This window comes from Drosophila santomea, chromosome X (assembly GCF_016746245.2).
Source record: "Drosophila santomea strain STO CAGO 1482 chromosome X, Prin_Dsan_1.1, whole genome shotgun sequence".
NCBI lineage: Eukaryota > Metazoa > Arthropoda > Insecta > Diptera > Drosophilidae > Drosophila > Drosophila santomea.
The window spans coordinates 1,862,160-1,878,487 of record NC_053021.2 but is presented as its reverse complement, the minus strand read 5'-3'; the positions used below and the strand labels follow the sequence as shown (position 1 = coordinate 1,878,487).

The 16,328-nt window shown below is 40.7% G+C and overlaps 1 protein-coding gene across 2 annotated transcripts in view; it reads left to right on the top strand.

Annotated features, from left to right (window-relative positions):
* The first annotated feature begins 11,174 nt into the window (after positions 1–11,174).
* LOC120457315 (teneurin-a) overlaps positions 11,175–16,328 on the top strand; it is a 144,166-nt gene continuing 139,012 nt past the window's right edge. For both annotated transcript variants that reach the window (XM_039644814.2, XM_039644813.2), the window contains exons 1-3: positions 11,175–11,533; positions 13,196–13,999; positions 14,535–14,604. In XM_039644814.2, the coding sequence (XP_039500748.1) occupies positions 11,185–11,533; positions 13,196–13,999; positions 14,535–14,604 (1,223 nt within the window). In that variant the 5' untranslated portion in view covers positions 11,175–11,184. The remainder of the gene's footprint in view (positions 11,534–13,195; positions 14,000–14,534; positions 14,605–16,328) is intronic.

Below are 16,328 nucleotides of genomic sequence, written 5' to 3'. Positions count from 1 at the left end.
CATGGGCTAAGGGCCCTGAAAGTGTATTTTATGCGGAATTTCAACAAATTATGTAAATACCAAACGTGAAATCATGTTATTAATTTAATAGATAATATACATAAATATGTTGCAGTATATGAAGAGGAAAATCGAAAAAGTCAACTGCATTCAACACTACAAAACACCATTGACACTAACGTATATAGCTTTTGCAAAAAGGGATAGGGATGTTGCAACTTGATTGGTAAGCAATTAAATCCATACGGTAGCCGTGTTATTCCATCAGCAATTAACATTCACCACTGACAATCGAGTATAGTTGGTATAATAAAAACATTATTGGAACAAACACCCGATGCGGGGTGAACAAAAAAATAGCAAAAAAAATTAAACGTGCTACCATAAAAACGGGACGGTGGAGGAGGGGCACTGGGTCGTTTGCCCGACTCCGGTTCGCTGAACATTCAAGTGCATTCAAGTGTGCTCGCTACAATGCTGCCATCGAATGCAAGGAGATGGTGGGGTGCAGCTTTACTGTACTAGCGTACAGGTACAGTGGAGCCGACAGATGCTCATGATTTGCAGTTAAGACAAATTATCGGTTAGCGGGAGTGAATGCCGCACGCTGAGCGCCAAAACATCAATACTGCAAGTGGAGGATTGGTATATTCGGATAGAAAATGTCCTGCTAGAGAAGGATATAATAAGATTATGTTACACTTAACATAATGTAATGTCACATTGGGCGCCACAAGTGTTAAATTTATTGGGCAAGAGGCTGTTGGCTCATTTGATTTGTGTTGGATCTGAAAAGGACAACGGCCATTGTTAGTTAACCACTGTGCCAGAACCCTTTTGCACCCTCCTGAATGGACCAGGCTCTTTGGGACAGCTACAGTTACAATGCATGCGGATAAACAACGAGAACAGAGAGCAACACTCGAAACAATAATAATAACACAATCAAGTGCCTGTTCACACACGCTACGAGAGTGTCTGTCTCTTTCTTTGAGTGCGTTTGTGTCTGTATATATGTATGTGTATATGTGTGTGTGTGTGTGTGTGTGTGTGTGTGTGTGTGGCTCTGAGTGCACACATATGCATTCCACCTGAATGCATTACGTATACGTCGCGTGTGCTGTTTTGCAGCAGGGGTCTGCCTTGGTCGGCTTTCCCCTGCCACGTTCACGTTTCTTGCTGGCATTTCTTTTCACACATGCGTTGGCCCATGCCGATGACCCAGCAGAGGACAGGCTATCCATCCTATCCTTTTGTTGGCAAGCCTTGAGGCCATCACCATCAACAGCCCCAGATCCCCATCCCCATCCCCATCCCCATCCCCATCCCCATCCCCATCCCCATCCGTATTCGTATTCGCATCCAGCCCAGTTTCATCCTCCGGCACACGTTCTCCACATGCTCTTCACTCGCAGAAGAGCAGCTCGACAGCATTCTGCAACAATGGTCGTGAGTGGGTTTGTCAGCTGCTGTTTGCCCTGCCGTCTGTGTTTGCTTTAGGTAATCATCTCGCACCGCCCAGTACCAGGACCATTGCTCCAGCTCCTGCTCCTGCCCAATCTCCGCCTTCACCTCCAACCAAATCCGAATCAGACATACAGGTGGACAGAGACAGACATTCGGAGTCGGCAGGCAGCTGAAAGGTGCCTGGTCAAGTCGGGGCTACTTGCACAAAGGCAATCATAAATCTCATTCCCGCGAATCCCGTCGAGCAGATAAGGGCAAAGTCATCAAGTCGATCGAGGTGCTTTTGCTGCTAGTGCTGATCCATATAAATGGTTTGCAGCTGTGAGGGAATCTGGATTGTATACAAGCAGTTTTAAAGACGGTATTTTTGATGTATATAAATCATAGGTAACTGTGAATGCACAGCTTTAAACCTACTCAAAACAGTAAGTAAAAGAAAGATTATAGGAAGCATCTTGCCAATTTTCCGTAAGTGACTTTCCTTGTTTTTCATTTCGGGGCAAACGGAAATTCCGTATTCTGATTTCTCCCTACGCGTTTCAATCTCGGCTTTCTTATCAATTAAGCCGCCCTTTTTTTTTGCTCCGCACTCCCTGTAATCACAATTCTTTCTTGTCGACTTCGTCCCCCAGCTCGGGCTTATCCACTTCGAGTCGTGAATGTTTCTCCATTTTTACACTTTTTGGCGAGGAGCAGGATCAAAGGCTGGCTGGGGCTGCAGCAATATCCTTCCATTTATGCATGGTGCCTGCAATTTATGCGCATCCTTGTGCCAGGTTTTCCACCCGTTTCCCCTCGAAACTCATGTCTGCAAAATGTTGCCAGCCAACACCTTCTAATAGTTTTTTTTTTTCTTTCTACCCACCCCCGGCCAGGATCCTTTTTCTCCTTTCCTCGTTTTCTTCTTTTCGAATGGCAACCACTGCTGACACCATTTTGTATCCATGTGTTGTGTGTGTGTGAGTGTGTGTGTATGTAGAGTCCATGCAAAGGAGCAAAAAATTAAAAATGTGTATAAAATAACTTTTGCCCTTTGACTTTTGGCGCCGTTATGCATTTTTACGCAAGCACTTGGCATCTCTCCACTCCTCTCATTTTTCGGGGACCAGTTCCATGGTGCTAAAGGACTTTCAGGATGCCAGGAACGTGCCGCGTGCCATGAATTTTATAAACCCACTGCAACTGCACCATACCCTTACCCTTCCCACCGTTTATCCTGGCCCATATCCTTAGCCTTAGTCTGGGCTTTAGCTTTTGCTTTGGAGCCGTGTTTGGCCATCGATCCTCGTGGCATGAAAACTGCTCCTTCACTTGTTATAATAAAGTTGCGGCCACAGTGGGGCAATATCCAAAAGGGCAACGGGGTCCACTCGAAATTTATATCAATTACATTGTGAATTACGATGAGTGCGCTTACCGTTAGTTAAGAGCTCTACACTGTGCACTTAATAGTTGAAAGATGATTTGTGGCAAAAGTAAGATGATGGATTTGTTAAGTAGTTACGTGCTCCTCAAAGTTGTAAGATAGAAAAATGAATTTGAATATGGAGAAGAAGTAAAAAGTACGTATTTTGAATACGTTCCAAACGCAAACATTTAGGGTTCTTGTGTTATATATAGTTTTTTAACCAGTGATGCTAACTGATGCTAAAAATGTGTTCACTTAATTTTCAGTGCAACTAAAGCCTGCAAGCTGAGGAACTTTGCCTCGCAAATCCTTACAGTTTCCCTATTCCGTATGACCAGCAAACAAAGGAGTTGTTTTGTGTGCTCGAAGGGTTACTGGGGTTAGAGGGGCTAGTGGAGTGGAAGGGGACAGGGCATGGGGTCAACATGCCACCACCCACATGCTCGCATTTCCGACATGGCCTCAGACACATGCCGAAACTAGTGGCTAGCAAAACAAGTGCCTGGCATAGTTCAAATTCACAGTTCACGGAGATTGGGCGAGAAAGTCCAATCTAATGGATGGGTTCAACTATTTTGATCAATACCAACTCAACTGGTGGATCTCCAAGTATGGACTTTGCAATTCACATTTTCGTTAAAGTCTTTATTTGTTTAGTATTTACTAAGCCTATCGTATTTTCTTTACTGCAACACATCTCAAATTTGAATACTAGTTTTCCACTGCATTTTTCAAAATATCCGCCTGCAGTATATTATACATTTTTCCTTTTATTTTCAAGCTTACTATAAGTGGCTAACTTGGCTATAGAAAATCGTGTTTCAACGTTGAATTCTCCTCTGAAACAAATTGTCGAGCTACCGTTAATTGACTTGGGCTATTTTTATCTGGATGACATCGATAGACATACCGTGGGCGTATCCTTCTCGCAACACGGCGTCATGTCAGGCCCCTCTGCTGTTCCTCCATACTGTCAATAATTTTGTTGGCAAGCCACCACAAATTGCAAAAAAGAAACAACGAAACAAGAAGGCAGAAAGCCAGGAACCTGTGTTTTCAGGAAACAATTACGGAACACGCGGTACAGCAAGGTACATAAGCGTAAGGCTCTGGCTCAGGGGTGCAGATTGTAGCTCAGATAAACACTAACTAAATGCTGAACATTTTTGCTGAAAAACTATATTTGTTTGGCAGACTAGTAAAATTGAGCAATGTATACTATTTGATTCTTGCCTTCTATTTTTAAGTTCTTCATTTTTGTTATTTTTCTTCGACTTTATGTTTGTATGCAAATAAAACTTTTTTCGTCGCTGGAAATTCAAATGACTCTAAATTCTTTTTAGTTTCTTTGATCGTATTCAAACACTCCATTTTGAGTGTGGTGTATTCCATGGAATTTTTATTACTTTAGTTTGCAGTTTCACTTTGTTTTTAAATCTGAAACCCCATTAAAAAACCATTTGCATGCCTTTTGTAAACAAAAAGCTGCAATCTTTTCAACGAGTATTTTGCATTTATTTAACGAAAATCCCTATTTGCTTTTGCAAATTGATACTATACAAAATGTACTATCATAGTTGTTAAATTGATTTTAAATTAGCAAGTTGCCCCACGAAGGTATTTTGTTTCCCCCTTTTTCTCAAAACCTGTAGACCAATAAAATAAATGAAAAATTAAATTTCCAATAGGGATCGTTGAAATTGGAAATAAGCAGTTCAAACCCATTTTTCTTTGAGCTTTATAACTATTTTTTGCCAAATTATGATGAAATAACCCTTTGAAAATAAAAAATTCTTGCCCAAATTGTTTTTTTTAATTTTCAAAAATGTCAAGTTTTTCGATCAAAACTTTGGAAATAATGATCCAAATATGGATTGTCATACCTCGTTAAGCTCGTAATTAAATTCCTAATCGAATGGCATATCAATTTGAAAATCTTAATTTTTTTTAATTTTTCGAAAATGCGAAAAGTTTGGCAAAAAATTATTTTGACAAATTCGGTAAAAAAAGTGATTTGGTTGGTTAGTATTGGTAATTAGGAGTACAAAACTGTAGTTCTTTTAGCTCTCTGATCATTTTTAGCCAAGTTATACCGTAAATACAAATCGTTAATATTGAAATTTTTGCCGAAATTCGTTTTTCTGTTTTTTTGCGTAAATAATTATTAGTATTTTTATCACAGCATTCAAAATATTGGTCCAAATATGGAATGTCATACCTCGTTGAGTTCGTAATTAAATTTCCAATCAAACTGTGATTTTATGTAAAAAAATATCCGTATTTTGTTCAGCACATTCAAAATACTAGTGCAAATACGGAATGTCACTTCTTGTTGAACGTATCACTGAAATCCCAATCGATTTGAATTCATATTTGGAAATTGTAATTTAAATTTTGACGATGTTTCAACTTACCATAAATGTGAAAATACTATATTGTATATACATATTGTAATACACTTCATTGAAAAGTTAGACACCACACATTTCTCATGACCCTGTCTATAAATACAATTTTCTGATAAAATCAGTCTCTGTTGACTGCCAGTGTTTCGAAACCCAGCTTTTAGTCGCCATTAAGAGGTGCCTCCCCACCCCCCCGCGAAACTACGCCCCTGACTCACTTACATGGGTGTTGTTATTTCCAGCGGCTGTTTTCATAGGGGATGGCAAAAGGGGGGTTCGGGGGCAGGGGCCCTCCACAAGTGTGTGCGTCATGTTTTGGTCTATGTTCTGTGTTCGTAATGAGGTTGTTTTTGCATGTTCACTCATAATACGAAATTTGGAGCTGTAACGCTGCTTTATCTATAAAACAACGCTGATGATGGCACAGCGGCTCAGGAAGTGCTTGCGATGCTGGAGGAAGTGGAAAATGGTAAATGGAAAATTTTTGGGCGTTACGTGGTGTTTTTGGGGGCGTGCCGTCGGCGAGGGCGGGGTCGTAGGCGGGGGATGGAGTCCTGAGTGTTATGGTTTCTGTCTTGTTCAATGCATTTTCGCATTTTGACATGTAATTAAACGTTTTGCGGTTGACAACGGCACGAGAAAGAGGGGCACACATAGAGAGAGCTTGTGGTTCGCAGAGCCATTTTTCATTGTCATTTGGATAAATGCTGAACCTCTACTGCCGAACCGAAGCCCCCGATATGCCCCCGATGGCGCTTCGTTGGCAAAGAACTTGGATTTGCAAGAAAACGTTTATGTCGCATAATGATGATTAACATTAATATATTGAAAACAAATACAAACAAAATATTTCAATAGCTATGTACATTCAATAATTATCAATAAACAACAAAGGAAAATCGACATTTAGCAATAAATTTGGGATTTGCTACACTCAACAAACAACATATAACAATCAACATTTATCAATCAGTGATATATATACATATGTGACATGTAGCATTAAACATGCAACATTGAATTTGCAACATTGAATATGCAACATTGAATGTGCAACATTGAAATCGCAACATTGAAAGTGCAACAATGAATTTGCAACATTTAAACATAGGCAACATTAAACTCAAAACATTAAACATAAACAAAAGTTATTTTGTATACATTGTAATTTACTTAATTTACATAATTAATGTAATGTAAAAAAATTTCGTCCACCAACACTTACAATTCCCAATCAGTTCTGACTCAATCCTCATGGGATAGGCGCTCTGACAGCTCATAGATCAGTTGACCGGAAGTTGTGATGTGGTAGTAGAAGTAGTAATATGTGTGTTGGTGTGTGTGATAGTGGTTCCAGAGGCCATGTGGACACCCCGTCGTCGATCTGGATGCAGTGCACCATGGACCTGACCAGGTATGTTCCACACTTAGGAGGTATATTATTATATTATTATATTATTATATTATTATATTATTATATTATTATATTATTATATTATTATATTATTATATTATTATATTATTATATTATTATATTATTATATTATTATATTATTATATTATTATATTATTATATTATTATATTATTATATTATTATATTATTATATTATTATATTATTATATTATTATATTATTATATTATTATATTATTATATTATTATATTATTATATTATTATATTATTATATTATTATATTATTTATTATATTATTATATTATTATATTATTATATTATTATATTATTATATTATTATCTATTCTCGAAACATATTTTATTCTCGAAATATTTTATATGATAAGTTTTATACGATTAAGTTTGCTATGATTATGTTTTATATAATTAAGTTATTATTATATGGTTAGGTTAAGACAGTGGGTATATTCAGGTATAAGTGAATATGCAGGCTACTTATTTATATTATAGGCTATTATATTTATATTATAGGCTATTATATTTATATTATAGGCTATTATATTTATATAATAGGCTATTATATTTATATAATAGGCTATTATATTTATATAATAGGCTATTATATTTATATAATAGGCTATTATATTTATATAATAGGCTATTATATTTATATTATAGGCTATTATATTTATATTAATATCTCTTACTTATCTACCTATCTATTCTCGAAACATTTTATTCTCGAAATATCTTATATGATAAGTTTTATACTATTAAGTTTGCTATGATTATGTTTTATATGATTAAGTTATTATATTATGATTAGGTTAAGACAGTGGTGAACTCGGGTTTAAGTGAATGTGCAGGCTACTTATTTATTCTCGAAACATATTTTATATGAATAAGTTTTCTGTGATTGAGTTATTTACATATCTCTTACATCTTACTTATCTACATATTGATTCTCGAAACATATTTTATATGATAAGTTTTATATGAATAAGTTTTCTATGATTGAGTTATTATTAGGTTAAGACTAGTGGGGAACTCAGGTATCATATAAGACGCGGTGGAGAATTTCAAGGTGTTTGCTAGCTGTCTGCCGTCGAATGCAATATAGATCGGCTAAAAATAAGTGGCTTTACTTCTCGTCACACATCTTTTGCAACTCGAAGTGGATCCCAAATAAATATTGGATTATTCACTTAATAAATAAAAAAAAAAAATGTATAATTTAGTGTCAAAGAGCAAAGCACTACACAAATTTCTGGCGAATTGAAGCTAAGATGTGTCACGGAATATCAACTGTAACTACTCTGTGCTTTAATAAAACCTTAAGTAGGCATTATATATTTATAATCATAAAATGCATTAAAAAGTAATCAGAATATTTAAAGAGTAGTTGGATGTGGAATGCAACCAAATAAACCATCTGACCTATAATTATTATCTCATTGAGGTCATTGCCTGTGCAGTGCTCTGCGGGCTTCACTTAATTTGAGACCATCTCAAAATAACAGCTGCATCGCGGCAAAGTTTCGCTATGGGTTAAATGCAGGGGGGCTTTAGCGGGTTAAGCAAGGCGGGCGGGGCGAGAAAGTTTTTTTTCGGAAATGAGCAAAATAACATTTCGTTGCATACTTTTAGGGCAACACGGCTCGGGTTAACTCAATATTTTCTTGGCTCCTTGTGGCATTTGGTGGAAGTGGATGTAGATGTTGTTGTTGTTGTTGTTGTTGTTGTTGTTGTTGTTGTTGTTGTTGTTGTTGTTGTTGTTGTTGTTGTTGTTGTTGTTGTTGTTGTTGTTGTACTCGACGTACTTAAGCATTGCATATGAAAATGTTGGATTCTAGGCTTTAATGCCCCACTTTCCACTTGGAAGTGGAGGCGAGATGGAGCTAGCATTCAGTCGCCCATTCATTCATTCATTTTCGCATTTCACTGGCTCACATTTCTTTCTCCAAATTGTTAAAATAGAGCATGCAAAATAATTGCGTGCACCCACGCCCCCATTTCCCCACCCCCTCTCCTTTTTTCAGTGGCACAGCCACACCCACAGCCACTGCCACCTTATGCAACATTTTGCCAGGCATATAATATTTTGCTCTTAATTCGTTAGCAAAGTTCCGTTGCAGCCGATGCAAGCTTCAATTTAAAATTGCAATCGATGCTGTGCAGTTTGTTCCATTTGGACCTAGCCATCAACAGTGCTGGCCCGCCAAAAAGTCGAGGACAAGTTAGTATATAGCCAAATTAGGCTACGTGAATACCTACCTGAATTACCTAAAGTGAATAGCATTTTTCATCAGTTTTGCTAAAACAAATGTATTTGACAAGGGAGCATTGTAAAGGTTTCTAAGAATATGCTTATAGATACTTAATACATGTACATATATGTCTCATTTCACTCGTATAGTTATCATAACAAGTGATTCCCAAGTGATGTAGAAAATATAAGAAATTCCCAATCACTTCAAAATAGCATATTCTTCTCACAATATAAACTCAAAGTGGCAACTCTAACTTGGTTCATTAGAGGGAGCACGCTGTAGTGGCAGTATGAGAAAGAGAAATGCGTATTTGATTATCTTTTGGTTCGGACTACGGACCAACAAAGCCATACAAATGGATGCCACAAATATGCATTTTGCAGGCCAAATTGTGCATTTGCCGATGGAGAAAAGTTGACCGGGTTGTGCGGGGTAATGTGTAGGCGGGGCGGGGAGAGGGGCGGTGCAAGTGGAGGGAGATCGAAAAAGAAATAGTTCCATGAGTCCACATATTGGGCGATACGAATTGACTTGAACTCGACTGCAAATGCAGTTGCATTCGATTTAGTCCTGTTTACCCAAGAAGCCAAACACTAGGTTACACCATTTTACAACACTCAAGTTGGAGTGAGTGGGCTTTTCCTGTTTGCCAACAGTTTTCCATGCTGCCAGCTTCTGGAAAATGACTTCTAAAGAACCGAAAAAAGTATATAGCTTTTCGAAGAAGAAAGGGAAAATTGTGTGCTCTGAGCATCTCGCATTGCTTCTCTGTGTCCTTTGCACTTGTTTTTATTGAAGATATATATTTAACAGTTTTTACAGTATTTTGCACACATTTTATATATATTATATACTGGTCAACTTATGTTTTTCATACATGTTCTTAATTTAGTTTAGGATTATTTGAATATAAGAAACTCAATTAAAATTGATTGCAGCTTTCGTCATTATCAAGTCTTCCAAAAACAAAACCATCATGCGGGTAGCAGTCGTTCCAAAATGTTCTAATTGAGATTTCCAATTGGACAGGACACTTGAAAGTCCTGCCAATGAGTCCATGCCCATAGGAGCGCCAACAACTCCGCCTCCTTCGAAGCCCATAAAGGATAACATTCTCACAAACAATTCTCGAGTCCTTGAGGCTTCGCCAGCGAAAGGTTGAGTCCTCAGCAAGGATAACCTTTGGGCCCCCGTGTCCTTTTCAAACGCTTTGCGTGGCCATTGAGCAGGCAGCAGCCTTAACCCGCATCGAGCGGAGGCTGTCAGTAATGACCCACTTGTGCTCCCAGCCCTTTTCCCCTGTGTTTTAGTGCATTCAAATGCTCACTCATCAAAATCAAAAGTCAAATTGTCTGTCTAAGCCAAGCCAGCAGCAGCGCAAGCCATAAACAGAAAGCTGTCCTGCTGCGCTGCCAGTTTGGCTGTTTTATAGCCAACAAAAATGTAGCGTCTTTTATGGGAGCAACAAAATTGACCAACGCCAAATGGGCGCAGCATAAGAAGAAACATTTTTGGTTTTTTGTAATCTAGTTTCAAGACCAAAGTAACACAAAAAGTTATACACGAGAAGTTATGCATTAATAGAAGTTATATAAATTATATTTAGTATAATTTTGTAACTTAACCAGCGTCTAAAGAATATTTATACCCGTAGATTATTGAGTTTCCCTGCCTCACTTGACTTCTTTCTGTAATCGATGGAGGGCATCGCTGGTTTTGTGGGGCAATGGTAAATGGGAATGGTATGTCTCCCTGCAATTGCTATTAAGTTCACTTTACGTCCAGAAGTCAAAGTGAAAGTACTGGGTAGGGGCGATTTGGATATATACCCTGGTACCGGCTGCTATTTATTTTCATTTTCGTGCATTTATGGCTTTATCTTCCCCTCTACTGACACTTTGTCGTTTTTATCGTTTCAGCGTTAATTCGGTTAAGCACTTAAAGCAAACTCGGGTCCACATGGACTGGCAGTCGACCAGCCGGAGCTGGAGCGATGCTGCGTTGACAGGAGCCACAACATCCTTATCATCATCATCATCATCATCATCGGCAACGGCATCATCATCGGCATCGGCAACTTCGTGCTCATCAGGAACCATTGAGGAGTACCAGAAACGCTGGACAAATTGCACCTGCCTAGTCTGAGTCCTATTCCAACACATCCGGATTGGATTTGCCATTTATCCGGAACGCTTCCACAACGAAAGCAGGGCCATCATCATGTCCAGCAGTCACTCCGGAACAATTGGCCGTAAACGCGTGGGAAGCGGCAGTCCGGCTGGCAGTGAATATTACTACGCTTCCGGCGGACTTGGCGGACTCACGGGATCCGCAAACGGTGGCGCCAGCGGTGGCGGGGAGCAACTGCGTCGACAGCGATCCGCCGAGTGGCACAGTCACGGTCGTCACGGTCACGGTCACGGTCATGGACTAAGTCATGGACTGGGTCATGGCATGGGTCACGGCTACGGGAGCAGCAGCGAGGACGAGTACCAGAACACCGGACAGGCGACGGCCTTCGACACCCAGCTGCTTGCCCAGCTGCTGTTGCAGAGTCAGCAATTGGCAAGTGAGTACCACAGCTTATACACTGCGAGAAATGCTTTGCAAAGCCTTTTAAGACAGACTTTTAACAGATAGAGCAATAGCAAATCAATATATAGTTACAAAATATAGGAAATATAGTTAAAAAAGGCGTGACAAGGATCTATAAATATGATTAACTAAACAACTAAAACATATTAGAATGGCAACACATTTGAACTTTGCTTTCAATTTTGCATTCAATATATAGCATGTATGTATGCAGGTGTATTTTTCTGCACAGTGTAATCCGATGGGTTTTCTTAGCTTGGATATTGCGAACCAAATGCGATTTAGCAGTCGGTCAGGCTAGTAAATATTCATTATTTTATTTAATTGAATTATTCAGCTGCCGCAACTGTGTCGACGAGGTCGTGTAACCAACTAACCGACTGGCTTAGGTCCTGTCACACAAATCGATTCCAATTGCTGGCCATTGAAATGGAGCTGGCCAAGATGCTGAGATACATTCCGAAGGGGTACGGGGAGTACGGGGGGTATGGGGGGCACTTCTGACATTTCTCTGATTGAATTCCGTAAATCGTCCGCTGTAAGCGATGGGCTACAGTGAAGTTTGCCTTGAAAGAATTACAAGATACAAGATACAAGATACAAAAAAACAAAGCACGGAGAAACATTCTAGGGATATATTTACTTTTTGCTTTGCGGAATAAATGCATCATAGTTTTAGGTTATTTAAAAGAAAAGGTATGACTATAGTGGTATTGAATGTATCTACTTTTAATGATACCTAGTTTGTTGCAAATTTTTTTCGTGTAATTAAAAGCCATTTTACAAGGACAGAAGGGCACAAGGTCCAAGGTGGATCGCAAAAATGTCGTTTAACTGCGAGTTTTCACTGTACTTTGACAGCACTGCGATGGCAGCACCGCGAACGTCAGCAGTGTGCAATTCAATTACAATCAAGTTGGCAGCGCCGGCCCAATGGCCGATACAATGGTACATCCACTCTGATATTATACCACCCAACCACCCAACCGCCCAGCGCTTTTCCGCTCAATTTTCCAACACCCCCCACCACGCCCCTCCCCCCATCAAAACGCGCATCAGTTTTCCCGCAGCGAACTTAATCGAAGCATAAAACGCAAATCGCAGCGACTTTAGCGAGGGAAAATGCTCTTTTTACGGGCCGCCTGCATTTGTTTCGTTTCGTTTTATTGCCTGTTAATATTTAATGCAATTTACGATTCATTTTTTACAACCTAATAACGCTCGGACGGGCGCGACGATTTCTCGCAAATTGTTTGCCGGCCGTTACTCTTGCGGGAAAAGTGAAAAGCCATGCTTTTCCCCCATTTCCCCAGCTTGCCAGTTGCACAGTTTCGCAGTTTCCACGCAACAAAACAAACAGAATCGGCATCCTGTGGCCTGGAAATTGTAAATGTTTAATCGCAGTGTAGACATGAAAACATTAAATAAAATTTAATTATGGATTCATTCGAGTCAAACAAGGAAAATTGGTGCCATGCGATCAACCAATAAAGTTTAGTCATGCTGCTTACGTATCTATCAACAATTAGTTAAATTAAATAAGAATTCTTTAGTGCTTTCTTTATTTAACCCTATACATACAATACATATTCTGAATTTTCCCTCAAGTTGATTTTGAATTATTGCTTAATTGCAGGCATGGAACATTATAACTCAGACTGTGAGCCGGATTACTTGAGGCAACGCGATCGCCACCAGGATGACACGCCCCTGGGCGATGCCCCGCCCACCGTGCAAGCCGCCCCCGAGGTGACCTATGCGCAGCCGCACCAGCAACGCTCCTCGATGGCGGGGTCACCACTGAAGGTGTCCACCGTCTCGGCGGGCAAATACCAATCGAATGCCAATCTCGGCCTCTTTCCCAACAGCAGCAGCAGTGGCGGCAGTAGTGTGCAGAATGCTGCCACCGCCCACACGCCTCGCAGCACAAATCCCTTCCTGAACGGCTCCTCCAAGTTTGCCGGCGATGATGGCGGCCTGGAAAATATCAATATGCTGAAACCATCGGCCTCCTCGTCGACGGCGGCCTCCTCGAGCATTCGCAGCAGCCATCGCAATCGGAATGCATTGAATCGGCTCAGTGGCGTGACCAGTTCCAGCAGCGATTCACAGACCCACCACCAACAGCAGCAGCAGCAACTCCAAATTTCGCAGCAGCAGCAACAACAGCAGATGGCTGCAGTGAAGCAGCAACTGCTGCCGCCGGAGGACAGCGGCGATGATGAGTTCGTCCTGGGACTGGGATCCCTCGAACTGGGCAACTGCAGCAGCGGCGGGGAGTCCGAGGAACCGCCACCGGAACCGGCGCCACCCGAAATCCCGCCGCGCACCCAATCGCTACTCATGTCCCTACGCAAACACTCCGACTACAAGCTGAAGTACGAGGAGAAGGGCGACCAGAAGCACGAGGAGTTCATCCCCACCAGCCAGCTCCAGAAGGGTAAGTTCAGGCCCAAAAAGGGTTTATGCCACCTCCATGTTTCCCTAAAACCATAAAAAGCAGTTGGGTTCTTAAATCGGTTATGAAAGATGCCCAAAAATTTCATTCATTCATTCATTAATTTGTATAACTTCTTTAAAACTCACATCACTATTCAACAAATGTCCTCAATTAACTCGATTTTCCGACATCATATCATTCGCTCCTTGATTTAAAATCACATACTTACTTTCAAATATACAATTGTACATATAAAGAAAAAATACCCAACTGTGCGGGGAAATAGAAACACTGGGAAATTGTAGAAAATCCCCTAAACTTGTCGTCCCAAGCTTTTTCGTACAACTCTGTAAGCTTGCAATGTTTTTCGAAATGCGAAAAGCTTTTCGTCCTGTGGCAAAGTTATCCTTTAACAGCAAATTTCTAGTTTTTACAGTCATGTTAGTGCTTAAAGCTTGGGACAAGTTTAAAAAGCTCCCTTGCCATATACGAAATATTTACTACATCATATTTCATTTCTTGCTATTTCTTACAGATTATATTCTCAGCGATAATCTCCGTTCAGATCAGCAACTGAAGCCCATTTCACCAGGCGACTCAAATGGGTAAGTGCAGTTAAGATATTTTATAAACCTGTATTTCTTAAGTGGATCGTAACTTTGACATTCACGGGCATCAAACTAAACCTTCTCAAAACGAGAACCAAATTCTTATTCCTATAAAACTGAGTATCTCTTTGCCTCAACTTGTTCGAATGTATTTCATTATAAAACAAATAGATTTAGTTCATTTAATAATTCTTGTCGTGACATCAAGTGCTCAATCTGATTTAACCAGCTCCTTTTTGTTCGGATTATTCAGCCAGTGTGCTGTTTCTGTCATCGAAACTTGACTTAAATCCATCAAGCGGAATTTTTGGGGCGACAAAAGTGGGCGAAGTGGCGTCTTCTGTGGGCATTTGGGAAGACAGCAGCATCATATTGAGTAAAAACAGCGCCGAAGGAGCCTCCACATTGTCAACGTTTGCCCTCTAATCTCCGGCTGGACTACGGAATTCTTTGAAGCTCATGTTACCCGAAGCCCGGCCAGACAAAAAGCAGCAGATGCACTGGCAAATATTGGATGTAATTGTTTGGGAAATTCTAAAGTAAATGTTGAAATCGCTAGGAACTCATTTAAAGGTGTATAGTATAAATATATAGATTACAGCTTCCACTTTTCTAGATCTATTAAAAATGCAGTGTGGTGCTTATGGGCTTTGTATGGATAATTTTTTTCAGTGCACCGGAAGTGCGGTGTAAAATGAAACTCGCCCCCATGTTAACGTCAATTAAATTCTCAAAATGGTTTCGCATTTGGCATACGTGTTCGCTGGATCGCAGTTTGTTTGTTTATCGGGTCCCGTCAGTCTATCGGTTCGTCTCTTTCCCAGTTGGCCCAACTCTATCTCCATATCCATCTCCATCTCCATTTCCATCGCCAACACCATCTCCGACTCCTGCGGCATTTTCCGCTTTTCCGGGCTTTGCCGCAGTTCTCCGTATCTCATCTACAAGTGCAGCTCCATTGTAATCCCAGGCAGATGTGGGGACACCAAAGCCGCAGCGCCAAACTTCAAAATGGCTGCCTTTGGTGGCCATTGGATTCGCCTTTTTTGTTCCCAGTTTTCCGGAGGGGGGGACGGACCCTATTACCTCGCAGACCCTCCTACTCCCCCATTTCCCCCCCAGCCCATCTGGCAAAAAGATGTCCGTAGCATTTTGCGGTTTTGTAAGCGGCTTTCGCCTCGCATTTTGTTTGTTCTGCTCCTCTGGATTTCTCGTCCTTCAGGCGGCCTGTTTGTGGGTGTGTGTGTGTCTCCTGCCCCGCCCTCTTGCCATTCCCCCCACCCCCAACGGCAGCAGGCACTTACCCCTTGATTTTCCCACCTGCCACCTGATGCTCCAGTTCCATTGGCTGTGTGCAGCATAATTAAAGAACTCGCTTGGAGATTACTTGGTTTTATTGGTTTAACCATTGCCATTGGATTCCCTCGTCCTTTTCTGCTTGTCTGCAGGACTTGGCATTTCTTGCACATTTTGGTGGATTTTCCAAAAAGCGGTGAAAGACTGCAGGGGGAAAAGTCGGAAGAGGCGGGAAAGCGTTTCAGGTAGCCAAAACTTTCCACCGCAAGACAGACGCTAATATTACAGCTAATGATTGCGAAGCTCCTGGAGCTGCAGGAGTAGCTCCTTGAGCATCGGATATTCCACTGAATGGAATGAAAGCCATGGGCCACAAACAATGGCAGAGGCTTAAAAAGTGAGTGGAAGTGGAGGGACCCAGTGGA